At 33.6% G+C, this 22,845-nt stretch overlaps 1 protein-coding gene and 1 long non-coding RNA gene across 3 annotated transcripts in view; both read right to left on the bottom strand.

The window, feature by feature from the left end:
* LOC129004813 (choline transporter-like 1) overlaps nt 1-11,725 on the bottom strand; it is a 30,467-nt gene extending 18,742 nt beyond the window's left edge. The window contains exons 1-6 of one of the 2 annotated variants that reach the window (XM_054433456.1): nt 11,544-11,725; nt 8,794-8,909; nt 7,851-7,999; nt 5,971-6,105; nt 5,499-5,606; nt 3,961-4,127 (exon numbers count right to left, since the gene is read on the bottom strand). In XM_054433456.1, the coding sequence (XP_054289431.1) occupies nt 3,961-4,127; nt 5,499-5,606; nt 5,971-6,105; nt 7,851-7,999; nt 8,794-8,907 (673 nt within the window). In that variant the 5' untranslated portion in view covers nt 8,908-8,909; nt 11,544-11,725. The remainder of the gene's footprint in view (nt 1-3,960; nt 4,128-5,498; nt 5,607-5,970; nt 6,106-7,850; nt 8,000-8,793; nt 8,910-11,543) is intronic. The other variant, XM_054433457.1, reaches the window with a different exon arrangement.
* A 5,155-nt stretch (nt 11,726-16,880) lies between these two features.
* Nucleotides 16,881-22,203, bottom strand: LOC129004811 (uncharacterized). Its single transcript, XR_008491765.1, has 4 exons — nt 21,896-22,203; nt 19,732-19,890; nt 18,677-18,827; nt 16,881-16,986 (listed from the first exon to the last, which is right to left on the bottom strand). It is a non-coding gene; the product is annotated as an uncharacterized LOC129004811 (long non-coding RNA).
* Nucleotides 22,204-22,845: the final 642 nt, after the last annotated feature.

The following is a 22,845-nucleotide window of genomic DNA, read 5'->3' as shown; positions in this document are numbered from 1 at the left end:
TGGTTCAACGCTCGAAGAAGACATATTCCAGATTGAGTTCTACATCAATAACCGCTAATTTATAGCTAATGCAACCCTTTAAGACTCAATACAATGGAATTATGTGGTATGTTTTGACTTCTTTATATGATTTTAGTGATTCCAAAGTGACTCCGTAGTATACAAACTTAGACTAAGTTCAATTCAATTTGGTTTAGTGCTTCTTAGAAGCCTTTTACTTTCAAATATTGGTCATATGAACATTTTCTCTAAGCCCTAATAAGTTAATGCTTGCTAAAAGTTCCACTCTTATCAATAAAATCGTCAACTTTTAATTTCTTACAGTGAAATAATAATAGTACATGTATCTTTGCGAGGGTTATATCCTTGTACTTTTTTTTATCTATTCTACCCTTATAAACCTGGGCTTGAAAATTAGTTTTACAAGCAAAGTGAGAGGAAGCCAATAAATGAAGCAGCACTAAAATGACAAATGTAGGATGCAAATACAAGGATTTTTAAGTCTTCTAACTACCAACTCAACCTAACATCAATGGAATGAGTTTGATGAGGCAGGATAGTTGATTGGATTGACAAGCATTAGATGGCAGTCGAGAGCTTGCAGCTCATATAGCAACGTCCAGCAAATGGGCTCGGCCGAATTCCCGCATATTTTCCCAAGGCATTTTTTTAGGGTAAATTTGATAAAAGTTTATCACACACTCACACAAGCACGCAAAACATGTGCACATCACCACTTAACAAAGCCCATCTATATGGCAGAAGAGGTAAGGCCTCTAGCTGGGGTAACGGTTACGTCTTAGTGGCTATTAGTGCCGTAGCGCGTAGCGGACATAGCGGTTAACCCGGTGAGCGGTGTATACCAGGCTTGCCAGGTTTTATTATGTCAACATTACAAGCAAAACAGATCATGACGCGGGAAACTTTAATTTAATCAATGCTGGTATTTAATTTAAATATTTACAACATAAAATTTTCTCGTTAAGTCACTATATATTCCACAGAAAACTACACTGTTAAGCTGTTAAGCAATAACACCTTTTTGCCAACCTTAGTGGATAGTTATAGACAGTGGTGTAACTAGAACATGGCTTTTGGGGGATGGAGGAGCCCCAGCACCGGGGAAGCCTGGGGGGTCCGGGGAAAATTTTGAAAAATTAGAACTCCAAACTCACGTTTTCAGACATTCCAAAGGTGTAATCACATTCAAAAGAACTCAAAAAATCAACCCAATTGAGGCTGTCTCTAAATAGCAAATAGCTAACTAAATCATAATCACAACACAACTAACAAACAAATGATCATTAAGTTGTTGTTGTATTGTAGCCTGTAGAGCTGCCGTATCTACTTAGTTTTTATAATAAATTGATTTTAACAGGCTGAAAACTTAAATTTACAGTTCATGAGCGGCAGTTTTGCCAACCTAATATTATGATTTTCCATGTAATCGCTACTGGAAATCCCCAATTTTATTCAAATTCAAATAGTTTATTGCCATGAATTATACATATCATACAATAGGCCCGGTCAATGGAGATAATATACAATTCATAGTACAATGTACAGTCAGATGTAAATAGATGAACATGCTATACTAATAAACTAATAATACTGGTTTTTATACGAAAGTATTTGAGATGTATTGATAATGATGGCAATAATACTGTTGATAGTCAAGCAAACAAGTCGGGCAAGTGCCTATATAAAAATAATTAGGGCTAAAATTGGCAGTGAGATACAGCTTAAAACTAAATGACAACACATTTTTAAATAAAATTGACAGTAATAGCATTATTATGAAAGACTATTATACCACAGTTCATGAAACCATTGTTACATACTTGTTACATACAAACGATATCCTACTTAACAATTAGAATTTTACAGAAAATTATCATGTTTAAAAGACAAGAATTTTCCTCGATAGAGTAGATAACCTTTCTGTTCAAAAAATTGGTCAATACATTTTTCAGTGACTTAATAGGCAAGTTGCGTACAGTTTCAGGGAGGGCATTGAAAAGTTTGAGTTGTAAATATTTATATCTGCGCTGTGTTAAGGCCAGTCTTAATGATGGTAACTCTAAATTATTCCTTAGTCTGGTGTAATGATTGTGAATTAATGAGGGAGATGAAAATTGTTCAATATTTGATTTTACAAACGATATTCTGCAAAATGTACACACTTGGTAAAGTGAGAATTTTGTATTCAGGGAAAATGGTCTTACAACTAACTCTACTTTTTATACCAGCTAGGATACGGATTGCTTTACTTTTTTCTGTTTTTTAAAAACCTGCCCCGCTACTACTGCCCCACAAATCTTTTTTTTTTTAAACCTTAACTGCCCTGCTACTACTGCCCCAGAAAATTACCCCATAAACTAAGTGACAATGAAAGAAGGCATAATAAACATTAATTAACATACTTAAACTAACATGATTTTTCAACCTCCTGAGCAGAAACGAAGAGCTGCTTAACTTTGCAACAATAATTTCAGTATGACTACGCCAAGATAACTTACAGTCTAATATGATTCCTAGCAGTTTAGCATTTGATACTTCAGATAAAAGATTTGTCTGTGAAAAAGTTATAGAAACAGTTTTATCATTGTTTACTAAAAATTTATTTGCCTTAAACCAACTATCGGCTGCTATTTTCATCTCCTCAGTTTTAATTTTTAACTCTTGCAAAGATTTGCTTGAGAATATTAAGGAAGTGTCATCTGCATATAGTACTGATTTTGAAGGGAGATTAGATGGAAGATCATTTATTGCAATTAAAAACAAAAAAGGACCAAGTACAGAACCCTGTGGTACTCATGCTGTGACTTCTTTCCACTGAGAGGTTTTATTGTTGGCTGATCCCATCTGATATCTATCTCCTAAGTATGATTTAAATAGACTGAAGTTTATCCTTTACACCATAGTAACTTAACTTGTTAATCAACTGAAACACAATCAAATGCTTTACTAAAATCTTTCTTTGCTTTACTTAAATTCGCAAAGATTATGAAATTACCCGTGAAAATTCCTGATTGATCCTCTGTGAACAATGTTCATTATTAAACCATTACGGAGGAGGTTATTCAGCCTAACTAAAGCAGCTTTTTTTGCCTTTGGGGGGGGGGGGGTTCTATCCCCCTCATCCCCCCCCCCCTCGTAATAGTTTTGCCACTGGTTATAGCAACTTAAACATTTTTTTCTATCTATAGGCCTATAACCTGTTCAGTACGAGCAAAATTCTTTTATGATGTTAGAAATTAGTAAAATACCATTTTAATGACATAAACAAGTAGGAATGTTAAAGAATTTTCAAGGGTCAGTGACGAAGGTAAAAAGGTATTTAGGCATGTTGGATTGAATTCATTGGAATTGAATGAATCATCAATAATATTACAAAGCACTTGGGAGTAGGGAGAGTTGTACAGAATTGTGGGTTAGGGGTGAGGAGCTGGTGATTTGTTGCACCATTTTGATGGACTTTACAAATTAATGAGTTATTTACAATAATAAATAAATTTGGAGCAACCTTTACACTGTACCATTTACATCTACTATAGTTACGACAACGAGTGAAATTCTATGTTACAATTATTTTGAATATTAAAACCCCACTAATCAAAAGGATTTAAGAGCGGGTTTGAAATTCCAAAAAGTAATTTCCCTTGAATTACATTTAAAACAAAGCCTTAAAATTATATAATCATGGAGAAATCCAAACATTTGAATATATTTTCTTAAATATTTACTAATTTTCTATTTTTATTTAATGAACAAATTCAAACTGTTTAAAAAAAATTCTATTTAAGCTAATACTAATCGATCTAAATTATAATCTAGAGTTACTGAGGCCGTTTCACTGGAGCTTTTGGAACAATAACAACAACATTGAACACACAAAAAACTTCTTCGTGTACTTCTATAAAATATATATTGGTTCAAAAAAGTAGGGTTTTGGCTCACCTAAGGACAAGAATGTGAGGCCAGCAATGTACTCCCAAGCAGAGAATATGTCGCTGAGGATTTGCTCTCCAAAATCCCAGCTGTTAAGAAGTCCGTAGATGTCTCGGACAAAGGTTCTGACAATATCAGTGACAGGCTCTGGCACACAGCGGTTTAGTATTGGGACACTGTAACAGTAATGTTGAAATAAAACTTACTATGTCTCTTTGTGTGATTCTACCACCGTAGATATTTGGTATAAGAATGCTTTCAGGAATTGAACACAAATTTCACTCCATTCATATTCTGGCTGGGCAAAGATTAAGTGATGTGATATTTGTGTTATGAAATGTAATAATAGGGGTATTGGCACTTTAATTAGGACTCGTGGACATATTTTACTCTATTATTTCTGGGTATTGTTACAAACGTTTAAGATTCACACAACATACTGTAGATACAACTCCTAAGGACGGCATAATGATGACATTGTAAGTAAGGTATGGGACATATTTTAAAAGAAACATTGATATTGATGTTCAGTAAAAGGCCAGCTGACCATATGAGCATATTAAAATAATCCCCACATGTCAACAACAATACAATAATAAAAATTTGAAAATGTAAACATTCCAAGGTAAACATTCTGGTTCAAAAAGTGCAATTTTTTCTCTCTTGTAATATCGTTCCTTTGTGTAATATAATTCATTTCTCTCTCCTTTTATTTTGACTTATTTCATTTACCTTTTCCTTTTGTGTTCATTAAATAAACCTTTTTTTAATTTGACTCTAAATTCTGTGTACCGTGAGAACATTTAGACATTCATGAAACATATCTTCTCAACTAGAGACAACATTCGACCAGATCTTCTTTCAAGACCTTAATAACGTCAAAGTGGTAACATAACTATAGTTCAGTGTTAAAAATTAAACCAAAAGTCCATTATTTTCTGTTGTCAAAATTAAATTAATAATCCATATACAGTCCACTTTATTATTTCTACAATAACCTTTTGATTACGCTACAATTGAAGTACTGCACCAGTATGTCAGTGGTTTTCATCTGGGGGTCAGTTAGCAAAATATGTAGTGTAGTGTGTCTAAACACATAAAACCTTTGGCTTTGGGTCCATGTAAGATGATGTTAAGTTTCATCTAAGACTATGGGGTTTAAAATCTTTTTTTATTGAGGGTTTTTATTCAAGTAATGAGCAAAATTTTTCAAGTTACTCTATCTAGTTTTTACTATTCATAGTTTATTTATTTTTTTTTATAAAATAAAGACTTTTCTGAATTTTGAGTTCAATTTCCTGGAGTATGACTTATTAGTTGAGGGTGAACCTCAAGGTAGCCACAAGGTTTCTCACATCACAGAAGGCTTAGTCAATGACAAAACTATCTTTCCTTTTCCCAATAAGTTTCAATCCCAATAAATTTCATTCTGCCTTTAACAAATTTGAGTACTCTTAAAAATGTTTAGTACAAACATTTTTTGAAATGTTTCATGTTTAAAAAGAGACGTAAACCGTAATCAACGAAATTTCAAGAAAAATGTGTACCTTTTATACACAGGTAATGGAGGACATGGGCCGAGAGATGACAGAACTGTGGCTGTCTCACTTAGGTTGTGAGGAGCTCCTTTGTAGTTCTCCAGGTCAAAGTCATATCTGCAACATAAAACATAATTTATTTATTGTGTACTTAGGTGGTATGTGGATGGATTTGTCAATGGTTATATTACTTCCCTCCAAAAAAAAAAAAAAAAAAACATTCAAAACTGGACCCATTTATATTTAACTACCAAATGTGTGGTAAAAATAAATGCAATTACTTGCCAAAAGGCTTTTTGATTAATTTAATAATTACAAAAATTGAAAAACCATTATGCCAAACTCTTAAAAATTCAACAGGCAGAACACTAACTAGGCTTTTGTACACAAAAATTCCTTTGGTAAATTAACTTTGCTAAAGTCATAATTGACAACAGTATAGGCTAACTTGAATTACTTATTTGTAAGTTTGTCAACTTACCTGCACAGACTGGAGCCAGTGTCCTTATAAAATTGCTGTAACTCTTGTATTGAGTCAATGTTTCTGTCTGGACACTTTTTGACGCAGAGCTGGAGGGAATTTCTGATATTTCGAATGTCCGTGAAGAACAAATACCTGTGGATGAAAAATAATTTATCTTCAACTTTCACTCAAAGGCATTTTCAAAATGTATTGAATTCTGTTGTCTGAGGTAACATATTTACAGTGGTACAATACCTCGATAACAAAACTCTCAAGGGGATTATCAAATAAGACTTGTTATCAATGTTTACTTCTTATTGGGGTTTGCAATAACATGGTTCCACTGTGTGTAGTATAGCAATAAAAACAACTTTCACAAAACAAAATGTTATATTTCATCACTAGGGCGTAAAGTGTCTCTTTTCGACCCAAGCTCAAAAGGCAAAGCAGAGGCCCGAAAATGAGAGAGGATTGAAATAGTAGATTTCATCACTAGGAGCGAAAGTGGCTCTTTTTGGTACGCAATCGTGTTTTGCAAGCGAGGCGCAGCCGAGGAATCTAGTTAGGTTGGATATTGTGAATATTCCAATGGATACAGGTGATCCATCCTAAGCAACCTTATTCGATTATAAAAGCACGTGATGTTTTTGTAGAAGATCAAAGTCATGCCTCTGATGTAAATGATGGCCTGAAAAATGAAAGTCAACTAGTTTAATACTGTTATAAACAGTAGCACAACTGAACTTGTTTGAATATCAAACAATGATATAACATCTGTTGACAACAGAGAAAATATTACTTTCATTCTAACAGTGAAGGTGAACAAGAATAGTCAGAAAATGAAAATTCTTACCTAGACAAATCACATGATGAAAATGAAAAGCAAGTTTTGGCCAAAGGAAATTCTTTGATTAAAATATCTGAACATGATTGTGGAAACCTACAATGGATGAACGACTTTGTTTCATATCAAGCTGTCAATGTTTTGATGAGCCACAAACTTTCAATGAGGCAATTAAAAGTAATTCAAATGAAGAATGGATGAATGCCATGGATGAATAGTATAATTGTCTGATTAAGAACAATGTTTGGGAGTTGGTTGATGGGAGTTGGTTTGGGAGTTTGTTCGAAGAATGAAAATTTTGGTTAAACGGAAGTGGGTTTATAAAACTAAGAAAAATGCTGATGGTGATCTTGAGAAGTTCAAAGCACGTCTTGTTGCCAAAGGTCAAGAATATGGTTAAGAAGTTCATTGAAATCAAATGCCAAGTGAAAATATGACGGCTGATATTTTTAACCAAATCTTACGTGAAAAATGTAATCACTTTGTGACGGACTTGGGACTTAAAAGACCCTGATTAAATAAAAAAAGATGTTTGATTAAGGGGGAAGCTTGAGGATTTTATATAGTATTGCTTTGCTTGTAGTATATTATAATCAAATATCTCTTTAATGTATCTTGTTATATTAGCTGCTTTATTACGTTATGTTGTTCACATACATATTAGAACAACATAACATAATAAAGCAACTATGAACATTCACAACTTGAAGTGTTAATGTTTAAATACTTTTACATTTTCTTTAAATTATTAATAAAGTATTTTACTTAATTCATTTCCTTTGTTTCATCAAAAACATAAAACAATACAGTATGAACATGCTAATTAAACCAATGCAGTATGGACATGCAAAGTAAACATAGTCAAACAATTAAAATTGTGTCTGTAAAAATTGATAAAGGCCTACGACGAGGTAACTAACCAATATTTAAGGCTATTACAAAAAGACTGATGGTTCAGTTCAGCAGCTATATTGGGGTTTTAATCAACACAAGAAAGCATAATATTTAATTTTAAAACAGAAAAAGTTAGAAATATTACAGTATGTTCTTTTACCTTCTGTCTAAAGTGTTGATGCCTGACAGATTCTGATTGATGAGTATATCATCGTTGTAGGACGAGCCACAAGTGTTTCCGAAACTGTCGTAGCCGTGAATCAACCGCAGTGGATTACCGTAAACTAGAGCAAATCCAGCAATCAAAATCTGCAATCATTTGAACCAAGGTAAAAAAATAACTAAAACCATGGTGGAATCATTTTTTTATAAGCAATAAAAATTTTAAATAAGAACTCTAATTCTAAGAGGAGATCTACATAGCTAGCGCAACCATACTTTTATAGACCTTAATTGATTTTTTACATAGCTTTAGCCAAGTGACATTGAACCAAATAATATTGCACTCTTATTGTATTAACTTAAACTCTATCATTTACTATAGTTGTTAAACTATTACGTTGTATGTCTCAACATGACTATTAGAGCTAAAATGTAAAAAAGCTTCTGAACATTTTTCAATTAGCTACTAACTTACGTCTTAAACTTGAAACACCATCTTAAACCTGCAAACAAAACTTTTGACCCTTGTTGTAAAATATATTAGGCTATTTGGAAAGTTAAGTTGGTTGGAGTTGGAAGTAATTTTAAATTGAGAATTATTGAATAATGAATGTATGCTGCTTGAAGGCTCCACCCTTGGGTAATCAAGGTTCTGCTATTGGGTAATCTACAGTTTATTTGACTGTTCAAGCCTAGGGATGACTCTATTGTGTTTTAAGCATATATAAGTTAGGCCCTACCTAAAAGTGTTACGATAGAGTGCTTAAAAAACCTCCACATTCGTTTAGCCCTTAAGCAGTAAAAAACCTAGATCCATTTTAAGTTAGACAGGGACAAAATTAATTCAAAAGATAGCCTAGGTAATTGCAAGAGTAGTAAATCTACTGATAAAAATTGTTCTTTTACGTATACATTTATAGAAAAAATAAGATGTGCCTTACCATTAAAAACCAGAAGAGTATGTAAATGATAAGCCAAAACACGTCAGTGCAGCCCCGTATTTTGACAGACTCTTGGTTTTCATCCTCAGACCCTGTGTCATCGCAACAAGCCATAACTGCAACAAAAATTAGTTCAAATTGAATTTGTATGGAGTAAACTGTACGATTTAATATAAACTACTACTACTGTATCTCCAGCTCTGTTATTGTTAAATCCTCCAAGGCTGCACAAAACATTTTCCTAACTTTGGTACCTAGGCAAATGCATAGAAATATAAAAAATGTTGGCAGTTCAACTCTGGAACTGGTTGTCTGCATACGACGTAAAGGCAAAACTTTGATATCCGACTCCAATTAGCCTATACAATGTTACATCGGTAAGTTATAGAAAGTTTGTGTTTTGGTTAGTTAAGTGAGTTTTTGGGTTAGTAAGGGTTTTGGTAAGTTTGGCTATTGTTTGAATCAATACTTTTAATTGTTTGCTAATCAGTTATGCTACAAAGGAGTCAAATATCAAGGCTTCGCCTACAAAAATAGCCTAATTCATAAATTCTGGGCAACTTATCAACATTTAAATAAACCTTTTACGCTATAAGTTATATCTTAGTTTATATCTGTCCCTATCGAAATGTAAAAAAAACCTAAAAGCAGGGCTAACTTAGCGCTGATGGGTTGCCTACACCAAGTGGCGGCGCTTCCATAAGGGCCAAGTGGGCCGGGCCCACTACAGTACGATAAACAGTAAAGTGTATTTTTAAATGCTTTATATAGGTTATTTGGTTGATATTATTCAATCCTATATAAATTAGTTTTGAACTTTCAACGAGTCATAACTTTTGTTAAAATACAATGCAATCATCTCGTAAAACATTGGAGGGCCACAGATTTTGGACCCTTCTAGCCACCATAAGAATGTAATGGACAAGACAACGCAGCCGGCAGCGGCAGCACTTGACTAAGGGAACAATGCATTGGTAGGCATATGGTATATGGTAGCCTACGGTGGGCTGATTTGACCTGGCCCACTGGACGTTGATTCTCAATATTCTCGCTGAGAGTGCTGAGCGCTAGTCTATCTTTGTTTATCAAACAAACTGGTTGTAGCATAGTTATACCGTAATATTTTATAAAATAATAAGTAATTAGGCCTAACACTTTTAGTTAGTTTTGTAATATCATTCGTAGGCCTACAGATTAATTAGAGAAAGCCATATTACATTTTAGTGATCATAAATTTAACGCAGAGGATACGCGTCCAAACCGGACGTGGTTTAGGCGTCCGCAGTTACTGTCATAACCTAACCTAACCAAACTTGCTGATAATAAAAAATCTAATGAAGGTTCAATTCTGTTCATAAAATAAAAATTGTAAATGCCAAAAATTCTAACAAAAGATGTAGCCTACAGTTAAGAAGAAATGGCATTCAAAGCAAAATCTTTGACAAAAAGTTAAGTTATAAAATACCCCCGCCGCAGCAAACCTGCCGACTAAGCGAATTTCCATTTGTCTGAATAGATTTTCAGTTAAATATATTTTAATAACATTAGGTTTAACGAGTACCTAGGTTTGCTGCTACAAGGAAACTAATAAAGTGTGTTTTTGAGTAAAATATTGATAGCTTAGAACAAAATAAATAAATTTGCCAAGTTTGATCAAAATATATCCATAAACAAGCAAACTACAACATTTGACAATATTCTCCATAAGAATAACATGGGAATTTTAAATTTTAAATTTTCTCCGTTACTAATAATTGCAAAAAAATACTTTAATATACTAAATGATTTGTTTTTTTAAGCTCTTTAAAAAGGTCTAAAGAGAAATCGGGAAATTTTGTGTTTTGAGCGTCAAAAGTGAGAAAAACCAATTTTTACCCCATAAAACCCCCCGTAAAGCCCCGTTCCCATGGTCCGATCGTGCTGGTTTGCGAACTCATTCAAGTTTATCCTGCTTTACACATTTAAACCAAATTTCATCAAAATCGGACAAAAATTACTCAAGTTATCGCGTTCACGGACGTATATATATATAAGTCTATATATATATACATATATAAAAATGTTAACGAATAGTGTTTTTGGCCTCTGGGGACATCACAATGAAAAAGTAAATCGGTCCCGGGTCTAGGTCTTACCGTGCCACCTACGGTAATAGCTACTTCCCTATAGGGAAATTCGCTAAAAAGGTACTGATGGGATTCGAACCAGGGACCTCTAGCATATCAGCCGAGCACACCATCCACTACACCACGAACACCAATGGCTGTACATCGTATCGTTGTGGTAATGGTGTTCCGGGCCCCCACAACCCGGTGACGTCACTGCCGGACGCCTAAACTTAATCTACGTTACCGGAGGTATAAGATATCCTCTGTGTAAATTTATAGGCGTGATGGTGATGTTATTGTGAAGTGTGTTTGTGTTCATGGTTCAAATGTGGTTAGGCCTACTTCAACGGTAAGTTACTGCAATCTTCAGAATTGTGTGTTATTAACTTATTAAAAAATGCAGTTCTTGCCATGATTTAAATAGTAAATTTACTGGCTACGGCTACCCTCTGCTACCTGCTACCCCCTGGCCCGCCCTACTGTTCAGGTAAAGTGCCGTTTTTCACTGCCTACACCCACAAAAAAAGTACCTATCTTTACAATATTCACCAGTCCTGCCTGCCCAGTGCCAAACCCTTTTATCAATGTTGATGGGGCAAGTAATAATAATCAAACTGGGTAATAATGATCAAGGATGTTTACCTGAGTTCCCTGGTTCGTCAATATCAGTCTCCTAGAGGTATAGATAAAGTGAACCTCGTCGTAAACGTAAACTCACCGCTTCGGGCTTCGGGCTTCCTCTTGAAATTATTGATGCTTGATGTAAACAAGGTAAATAACAAAAACAATAACAACAATAACAAAACGAATGAATGACGCTTTGCTTGGGTTGGATTTTGACGACCTTCTAGTCGAAGGGGGAGGTGCAGATGTCGCGCATGCGCAAAAGCTGTCACTGTTGTTATTTTCAAAGTAGCAGTAGCAGTTTTGAGAACCTATTGCGTTACTTCCCGTTCCCGGTCACTACACCTTGTAACGTTGTAACCGTTGCTGCAAGTGAGTTGCCACGCATACTCACTCAGTTTGACAGATATTTTGGGTTGTTTGTTTTGTTTCCTTTCACAACCTCGAACTTCGAGTTAAAGTTTGCACTAACTTAGGTCTGAGTAACGGTACGATGCCATAGCTTATAATGTCATAGCTTATAATTGCGAATATGTTGCATAGCTTATAATCTTGAAAATGTGGCATAGCTTATAATGGAAAATTTAAATTGTTCCATAGCTTATAATCGTAGAAATGTGGCATAGCTTATAACGGTTTTCTTAAAATGTGGCATAACTTATAATGGTATAGCTCAAATGTGCTGCAGCTTATAATATCTCGTTTGTTCTATAGCTTATAATTTTCAAAATGTGGCATAGCTTATAATGCGCGGGAATGACGTCATAGCGGATGGAACAGCTGATTGCTCCTCAGTAAACAACCAAATTATCGTGCGATCGATGGTCCTCAAATTATCGTACGGACTAGCAGCCACTACTCGGCAATAGAAGATGCGTTAAGTGCAGCCAACATAGCAAAACCCAAAATATTTTAAAACTCCTGAAAGCAAAAAGATCATATGTACTCGATGTATATTAAAACGTGTTTTTGTTAAATAGTAGAATAATAATTTTGGGTATAGGCCTATATTGTTATTCTTTAATTATGTAAACTGAAACATATTATCAAAAGTTTGATACTGCTCGTGATGCTAAGTATGTTTTATCTATGGTTATACTATGCATTTTTTTTTAACAAAGTTTTATTTACAATCGTATAATAACTAGTTCTTATTTTATAATATTTATTTTGTAATATTATGTAATACCGGCACAAAAATACTTTATCATAGATAAAACCATAGACTATGCCACATAAGTAGACTTCTCATCCCATTGTTAATTTTGAAGCTTGTTTTTCTTGTCTATTATTTCATGTACGTCACACTTATCGTGCTACTGTAGACGTATTCTTGTTTCTATTATTTTAGGGGTATTTTCATTTATGCTTTACTGTTTGGTTTTATAATTAGGACTAGGAGACCAGTTATTGTTTATGATTATATCTTTTATTTCGTTAAATGAGGTTTTAAATAACTGAAACAAGAAACAAATTTTAAACCAAACACAACCTCAACAGTTGGTACAGAACTAACAATAAAATTGGCTTCAGCTGTTCAACAAGGATGAAAAATCTACTAAGGGACTTTATGTTTTATCTACGATACAACATATTCCCTTAGTCCTTAGTAGATTTCTCATATTTATAGAACAGTTGAAGCCAAAACTTTAGTTTTTATTTCAGTCCGGTGCAATGTAGATTGGAGAGGTCATGTTACCTATGTTTACAATTTGTTTCTTGTTAGTTCAGTAAAATTCGTTATTGTTATTGCTGAAATAGTTCAGCCTTCGTTTAGCCAAATAAAACTATCTTGTCATGTGTAGCGGTCAGTGTCGCCGGACAAGAACTAGACACAAAAAACGAGCTTAAAAATTTACAAATTTTAAAATTGACCGTCAGAATTCTGTGTTGAAAGACAGAATTATCTTGCAGGTGTTCACATTTAAAATCTAAGTCAAATTTAACAACCTGGCCTTACTCTCTATGAAAAATTAGAACTATGAGTTTTAAAGTCAGAAAGTGCGAAGATGAGTATGAAACCTGAATAATGGTTGTATTGCTATGGGAGCGCGTTTTTAAGACGCCACCACGACACACAAGGATACGTCGATAAAACGTTGGTTAGTCTCTATGGTAATACAGAGAGCCAGAAAGTAGTATACCCTTCATGCAATATAATTTATTGAAGCAAAAAATTGATAAAAATTGGCAAAAGTTGTATTACAATTGTTGTATAACAATTTTAAAACCTTTTGATTTAAACTTCATATTACAACAATTTTAATATAAAATTGTTGTCATTTAAAATTGTTTAACAATCAGTTTTTTTTTTGTTAAAAATAAGTTTTAATACAAGTTGTAACTATTTTACAACAGTTTTAAAATCGTTTAGCAATAAATTTTTCGCGGTTTAAAAAATAAGTTTAAATACATGTAACTATTTTACAACAATTTTAAAATTGTTAAACAATCAGTTTTTTGCAGTTTAAAAAACAAGTTTGAATACAAGCTGTAACTATTTTACAACAGTTTTAAATTGTTTTATTCTTAGTTTTTTATAAACAATTTTAAAACAATGTTTTTAAATTGTTTACAATACAGTACCGGTGATATAAACAATTGTTTGTGTAGCTCTTAAAAAACAACAAGTTTCAACAATTTTGAAATCAATTTTCTCAACAATATTTAAATTGTTTACAAAACTTCTAAACAATTGTTTTGAGGTAATTACAATACAAGTTTCAACAATTTATGTTTAATTCTAATTAATGGGTTGTGGGCTATCCCTTTTTGGCCGTTTTAAAATTTCCTTGCATTTAATTTTGATATATACTAGATAAATAGATTTTATCAATCAAGTTTATAAATAACAGCGTATAATGTTTTTTTTTTAATTGAAAATGAAATGAAGTAATTGGATAAGTACCTATTAAAATACGTAAAAAATTATGTTTATTGTACAGGTAAAGCATGGCAATTAAATAATTCTTCTTATAAAGAATTTTTTGATAATACAATACAATTCTTTATAATTTCGTTGTAGTTATTACATTATGAGTATTGAATTACTTGAATAGTAAATTCATAATGCATAAGATACCGATGACGTTAATTGTGATACTAGATACAGTGATGGAACACCTGCTTAAAACATATAATAGGTAATTATAATAATGCAAATATTTTTGTTGCTTTTTTTTAGTTATTTGAGCAAATTTTTAGTAGTTGAAAAATTTAAGGGGGGGGGGGAGATGAATTAATCATATAACAATAATTATAATGACATTAGCAAGGTTAATTAATTCATCTACAGGGTGTTTTTTTAAGTGTGCCACCATTGGGATCTCAGTAACTAATGATTTTACAGCAAACTTTAAATGGGGAAAATTCCCTTGTTTTTAAAGAGGTTCAAAAATAATTAAATGCATTTTTTGTAAATGGCGGCCATTTTCCAATATGGCGGTCAACTTTGAAATTTCTTATGGAACACCCTATATTTTATTATGTTTTCGGATAGAACATGCAATTTAAAAACTTTTTTATTCTTGACATTTTTTCGACAAACCCACTCGTTTAGGAGTTACAGCCTATGGAAAATGACTTTCGGTGTACATTTTACATCATGTAACTCCTAAACAAGTAGGTTTATAGCGAAAATGCGAATAGTAAATAAGTCAAATTAGTCTTAAAAATTGCATCCACATTCCATAAAGACCATAAAATACACAGTTTTCCACTTTTCAAGTTTGCCACCATTTTGGAAAATGGCCGCCATTTTTTAAATAGTATAATTAATATGTTTAATGAATTTTATGATCTTTTTGGAATGTGGATGCAATTTTAAGACTTATTGGCCACACTTACTTGCCACAGCTATGGGACAAGGCACAGACATAAAATCAGTTTTTCTAATCTCAACTTAAAATTCTTTGAAAAAAACTTCATATGCTGGGATTAAGTTTTATAACCCTCTACCAGATAATATTTTAAAAATTACAGACAAAAATTAATTTTAAAACAACTAAAAACTGTTGTTAATTTTGTCTAATGTAATTTCTTTAATATTATAAATGATAGTATTTATAAAAAGTACTAAAATTCTAAAATCCATACTGAACTCTAAAGCCAAAGCCTTCCACTAAGTTTTCACTAGTTGCGGGTTGCGGAAAACTAGTTGCTTTTTCTACAAAATACAGCGACTTTTGCTGTCGTTCACTATTGGAGAGACAAGTTTTCCACTAAATTTTGGTTTACCGCGGAGAGTTGGTAAAGATCAAAGAAAGTTTACAATAAAAAGGGGAAGACTAGTTACTACGGGCTTTGCGCAAGCAGCTTGTGGAAAACTGTTCCCCTGGCCCCTCCAAGCACCCCGAGTGTGACGTCGGGCAGTAGTCAATTCTTTGGCAATAAGTTTTCCACTAGTTGCTCAAGGTGAGGAGCAACTTTTGGTTTTCCGCAAAAACTCATCCACTAGTTTGTTAAATTTGTCAGGACAGGAGCAACATTTAGTTTTAAACTTTTAGTTGTTAATTTTTGGTTGTTAACTTTTTGTTGTCAACTTTTGGTGGTCAACTTTGGTGTAAACACGGCTTAAGTCATGAGCAAAACTTACTTAGATACATTGTCAGTTTACTAAGAAGGCACTTTGTTACCAAAACAGCCATAATATAATAAGGAATAAGCAATAAGTTTATTTAACATTTGATTTGTATTGATCAAGTGATTCAGTACTAAGTAAACAATGAAATTCAAATGTTGCTTGTCGCTAGTTTTTGGCGACAATTACACCCAGCCTAAGTTGCAACCCAAACGTGAGCATAAATGGGGCCTAAGGTAAATATAGTAATTTTATCTTATTACTAGCTGCTGTACCCGTGCTTTGCAGCGGGAAGATGTAATACACGGCCTAATCCAAACACTTGTTATTTGGGCTGAATTGGTTTAGTGTTTTAGTTGTGGCAGCCGCACAGCTAATAATTTCATAGTTCACACACAGCTTCATAATTTATAATAGTATAACATAATATTTGTATTAGCAAGCCTATTCTATAAATATAATAATCCAAAAATTTTGTTGTCCGGATGCAAATTAACACCAAGGAAGGAATTTGGAAATTCATTATGTCTGACTGGGATTATGAAGTACTTTTATTTAAGGGTTGATCTTGGTTGTGTTACTTGCTTTTTATATAGTAGATAATCAACATGATTAGGCATAATAATGGAGTGATGTTTTAATGTTTCATCTAGAATAAAAGGTGAATAGCATTAAACATTTTTGTTTATAAAATATTTTTAGATAAGGGTAGGGACCTTAATAAAACACAACAATGAATCATAATAGGTAGTCTGTAAATTAGAGAAAGTTTTATTGTTTAGACCTTAAACATGACTTCTTACAACACAATTGAAATTAAGAAATTATTATAAGCTAAGTTAATAGCTGAGCAACCCTTCTGCATTCGTCTGTCATGATATCCTGAAACAAATAAACAATAACTCAAAATTGTAATCAGAACTAAATAGAGAAATGGGTGCCTTGTTAGCTTGGTGGTTATATTGTCCTCGACTTTGCTGCAAGAGAAATTTCAGAAATCAAACTGTGTCCTCCCCCATTGCAAACGCTAAGTTGGAGTATAACTGCAATAAGCATTTTAAACTTATATGCCGACCCCGTACGAAGGACGGGTACTTTGCTAGATACTAATAAAAATGTTATTATATATAATGTTTTGTAAATCATTACATAAATATAAATGATAGTAGCCTTTCTCAATCGCATGATCTGACAAGCCAGGTGTCTCATCGAACTAGCACGATTGTTCGTTTTTCTCAAAGCTCGTACGTATGACCAATCGATGTATCTAATGATCAATGGGTGTTGGGGGGAAATATCTAATTTAATTCTGTGCATGTATTAAAATTTATTTACCACAAAAGGATGTGAGACTACTTTTGTTACCAGTTGTGTAATGTGTAGCAATAAACTAATCACAGCTATAAACAAATAACTTAGTGTTTCCATTCCACACATTTAGCCTGTTGCAAGCTGGTGTAGTTGTTTAGCGTAAGTCTTTGGCTCCGATGATTGTGGATTCACATCCTGGCAATCACCATGGCAATTTGACAGATGGCCACACCGTGCGTTGCTCCTCATGATCGTTGGTACGGCCATCTTTAAATGCCCTTACCCATACTTGCGTACCATTCCATCACTCATAATTTTCTCGCCATACACTTCATTAATCTGTCGATGAAAATCAATGGCTTTCACACCCTTAGCACTTAAAAATCTAATTACAGCGCAAACTTCACAGACGGGGCAGTCTCATTTGGCAGCACCATTTTGAATGCTCAAATTTGGTTGTAAACACAGCCGATTTTTACCTAAATTTGGGCGCAGGCTTGCCAATAGATGCACATACATGGCACAAATGTCCAAAATGCCAATCGCAGCACTGGAATGGAGAAATTAAAAAACAGTACTTACTTAAATAATATGCCTCATATTATTCTGTCATCATAGGTAACTCTGAAACTTGAACAGTGCTGTAAGTTGATTAAAGCGTGTGTGTATTTTTATATAAAAACTTAACCGCTGCAGCACATCATTTAAGTAGATGTTAAACAAGAACTGAAAATGCTTCTTAGTCATACAGTTGAACCTCTATAAGACGAATTTCAAGGGGTACGGGAAAAATTCGTACTATAGAGGTATTCTTAATAAAGAGGGTCGTTTTATCGAGGTTTAATGCTGCTGTTATTCTTCTTATAGAGGTTTCTCCAAAAACAATGACTGAGGAAGGAGGAGGGATGGGTGGGGGTTTCATGTTGAGACAAGCTTCTGTTTGGAGTACAAACTACGTACTATGGAGGTTAAGATTATGATAAATTTGTCTTATAGAGGTCACGTTCGTCTTGTAGAGGTTTTGTGCTAAGAATATTCGTTGTATAGAGGTTAATCAGTCCTAGTCCATGTCACAAACAAATTCGTCTTATGGAGGTTTTTAACTTAATTACTACGTTGTATAGAGGCGTTTTTAGCATTGACCTATATGAAAGTGTCAAGGGGATTAAGAAAAATTCGTCTTATCGAGGAATTCGGTTTATCGAGGTTCGTACAAACGAGGTTCAACTGTATTGATATAACATAGCTTAGCCAAACTTACTTATTTTTATTGCTTTCGATATTTGTCCAAGAAGATTCCTCTCTTTTTTATTTGACCCCAAATAAGCAGACAACTTCATCAAACGTGTGAAGTACTCTCATACATTAACACCAAACATTTGCAATGCTCCAAGCCTTACAAGAAAATTTACCTGGAACAAAAATAGGCAGTGTATATAATTTACTTCTTGTTAAAAGTAAAAACAGAATAGGTATAGAAACAATGACACAAGGTGGGGCCTATTTTCTTTCTACATATACTTGGAATGGTAAATAAAAACGTATAATAATAGCAGAGTGGTTATATAATTCATTATTTCAAACTCGAAGGCCACTGGTTCTCTCAGACCCAAGTGAACCAAACGTGAAACAAACGTAATACAAGGATATGTGCCTTTGCCAACCATAACCAAAGTCTGCTAAGCCAATCAAAATCCATCTGTTATTCTTCACTAGCCTACTAGCTAAAGTGTATTTTTTCCAAATATAAAAACTTAACCGCCACAGCACATCATAAGTTAACACGATGACTGCTGAAAACAACGTACAGGCGCTCCCCAGTGGCGGGCGAAGCCCCGGCACTCAACCGAATCAGCGAACGCAATTGGCATTCAAATATTTCAGTCTGACGAATCACAAACGAGCAGTGGTGACTGTGCTGCGTTACCCCGAGAGTGGATGTAGTTCACTGAAACACCCAAAGGTAGCAGCACTGCACGGATCCGTATCCAGCGTCTTTGTAATGTGGGTTGAAGAGAAAAAATCCCCGAAACCGGGACAAAAGCATTGCCAGACAGGATTTTACGGGAAATTTTAGTACCAACCTACACCAAAGTAAAGCTCGCATTCTAAGCTGGCAGGCTGGCAACGATTATAACGTCTCCGTCTGAGGCTAAGCTCACACTGACTCAATATATTTCTGTTGGTCTGGCGCCGACTTTTGTCGGCGCGCGCCACATTGAAGTGCTAGCGAGTCGGCGTCAGCAATCAACGTGTTAATGTTAAACAAGGACTGAAAATGCTTTTTAATCATATTGATAACTTAGCCAAACTTACTTATCTTTATTGCTTTCGATTCTTTTCCAAGAAAATTTCTCTCCTTCTTATTTGGCCCCAAATAAGCAGACAACTTAATCAATATTGTTTACATGTGAAGTACTCTCATACATTAACACCAAACATTTGCAATGCTCCAAGCTTTACAAGAAAATTTACCTGGAACAAAAATAGGCAGTGTACATCAATCAGGCCTACTTCTTGTTAAATGTAAAAACAGAATATAGAACTATAGCTCAAGGTAGGGCATATTTTCTTTGTACAAATATTTGGATTGGTAGATAAAAACTTAAAAACTCGAAGGCCACTGGTTCTCTCGGACCCAAGTGTCATTACCCAGGTGGAGCTAATAAAGTGTGTTTTTTTATTAAAACATTAATAGCTTAGTATAAAATAAAGCTTTCAAGTTTGATTTATAAAAATAAATATAGCCTATATATATATATAGTTTAAAATATAAATTAAGCTTTTTGTTGGTCGCAAAACATAAACAAATAAAAAGTAGAAGAAGGTAGTTTCTAATGTTATTCTTATGGGACAAATTTAAAAATGTATTTTGAGGGTTTTATAATTACTACTGAACGGAATCGTCTAAATTTTATGGTGTCTTTCCAATGGTGTCATAATTAAGATTCGTGCAATTTTTTAACACTATAGGTGCAACGGTTAGCTTGAGTTTTTTATGCGAACACTTACACACACACACAGTTAAGCGGACAACTAATCCACGACTCCACTATACACAACACGATACATAGATGACATATTATTTTTTTTAAATTTCTTTAGAAAGGTCTAGAGAATAATTGATAAATTTTGTGTTTTAAGGGTAAAAAATGAGAAAACCCCATTTTTTCTCTGCATAGAACTCATTAAAACCCGGTCCCATGGCCCGATCATGCTAGTTCGCGAACTCATTCAGATTTTTCCCGCCTTACACCTTCAAACCGAATTTTCATTTGATTTTAGGTTATGAAAGAAACATAATACAAGGATATTTGCCTTTGCCAATTACAATCAATTGTAAGTAAGTTATGGTGGGCTAATATGAAAACAGTTGACCCATAGGCCTACTTGCTAATTTGTAATTTTATTCATGTACTCAGGTATGTGTCACAATTTCATTTTCTTAGGTAGCCTACATGTTTTTTTGCCATAAGTTAACTGCATGGTTTGCTGCCTTGTTTACTGTGTGAAATTAACCTAACTTAAGTTTTGTGACGTTGCCTATTGTAAGTTATTTTATAGACTACTAAATTTCCATTCATACTTGGCTTAAAATACCTAATATGTATCGTCGCCATTTCATTGAATAGTATTAACAAAATTGATGGTAGAATAAGTTAAAGGGTACAGTTTCTTAACTGGGCTACGCTAATTTTATTGAAACTATCGATTCGATTAGTAAACCTACATGCGATTTTTTCACCATCAGCAAGTTTGGTTGGTTAAGTTAGGTTATGATAATTTAATTTTATAATAAACTTAGATAGGTATATTTTAAAATATCTATTATTATACAATATTTTTAATTCAATACTGTAGTTCAATAATATATATTAACTTAAGGTAGCGTAGCCCAGTTAAGAAACTGTAGGCCTACCCAAGTTAAATCTCTTGGCTCAGTATTATCACGCTTACCATTTCTAAGGTTACACAAATGATACAAACTTGATAGCCTACTTATATCGAATATAGGCCTACTCGAATACTTAATACTCATTCAAATGAGTGTAGGACGTAAACTTAAGGGCTGCACTTTACGTCCTACACTCATTCGAATGAAAATATCGATCGATATATCGATTATTAGATAAGTTATATCATTTGGTTAGTTAGGTAAGGTTAACCTAACCTAACTAACCAAACGATATATCGAATGAAACAATCTAATAATCGATATTTTCATTCGAATGAGTGTAGGACGTAAAATAAAGTGCAGCTGTTGAATACATTCACTGATATTTTTATTAAGTTAATTGTTTAGGCCTGTCACAGGAAATCTGTAACTTGAGTCACAGCTACCTTAAGCTTAAGTAGGCTAGGCAACTGTACCTACTAACTTAACCTAATAACACTCAAGCAAATAATAGCCTACTGCATTTTGTTACTTTGAATAACAAGGCCTAGGATAGGAACAGGATTGGATTAAAACACAACTTACTGGATTTCAACACCTCAATAGTTTTGGAATTTTTTGATGTTTACAATTTATTAATAATTATTGTTCCTCTTCTTTATCTTCTGTCAACACCAGCCGGACTATTGACAAGATTCATTAATTTTCAATGCCGTTATCCTTCACTTCATTTTCATATCTTTTAACTTCTCACTATAAATATTTCTTGCATTTTCATTGTCATATAGCATGTAATTGTTGCCATTTCTCGTATAAAAATCGTTTAAAACATTTAAATAAATAAATGTTTAGGTTATAAATTACGATATCGCAGTTGTCAGTACGGTCAATTACAATAATTATCGTATCCTACCATAAAATATCGTATATATGGTAGACCTGACTGAAACGAGCAGCTGATGCCATTCCCACAATGCAACATTCTCTTCAATTATAAGCTATGCCCCAAAATCAGGATTATAAGGTATGACTCAAAATCAGGATTATAAGCTATAGAACAGAATCGGAATTATAAGCTGCGCCACTATTTGACCATTATAAGTTGTGAAACTGAAAATGTGTCATACCTTATAACGTTTTAGAGAAATTGTGGCATAGCTTATAATTTTTCGTGAAAGTGTGGCATAGCTTATAACTGATTATAAGCTATGCCACATTTTCAACATTATAATCTATGGAACAAATTCACGATTATAAGCTATGACATTATAAGCTATGACACCCCACGTGAGTAACTTAGACCAAGGATGAGTTATGTTAACTTTGATTAATTTTTAAATATGGAATGTAAAACCTGTAATGAACTATTTTCTTCGGCGTATTCACTAAAAAGACACCAAAGAAATGTGCACAGTGGTACTAACAAAAGACTTACCTCGTCCAAGTTGTTATGCCCCGAGAAAGAATGCAATCAACAATTTCTCTGGTGGTACAAAAACCTTAGAAATCATATTCTACAAACTCACAATATCAAC

Source organism: Macrosteles quadrilineatus, unplaced genomic scaffold, assembly GCF_028750875.1.
Source record: "Macrosteles quadrilineatus isolate MER2022 unplaced genomic scaffold, UCM_ALF_1.0 Scaffold_11__1_contigs__length_5352618, whole genome shotgun sequence".
In the NCBI taxonomy this organism is placed as follows: domain Eukaryota; kingdom Metazoa; phylum Arthropoda; class Insecta; order Hemiptera; family Cicadellidae; genus Macrosteles; species Macrosteles quadrilineatus.
This window is presented reverse-complemented; position numbering and strand designations above follow the sequence as displayed.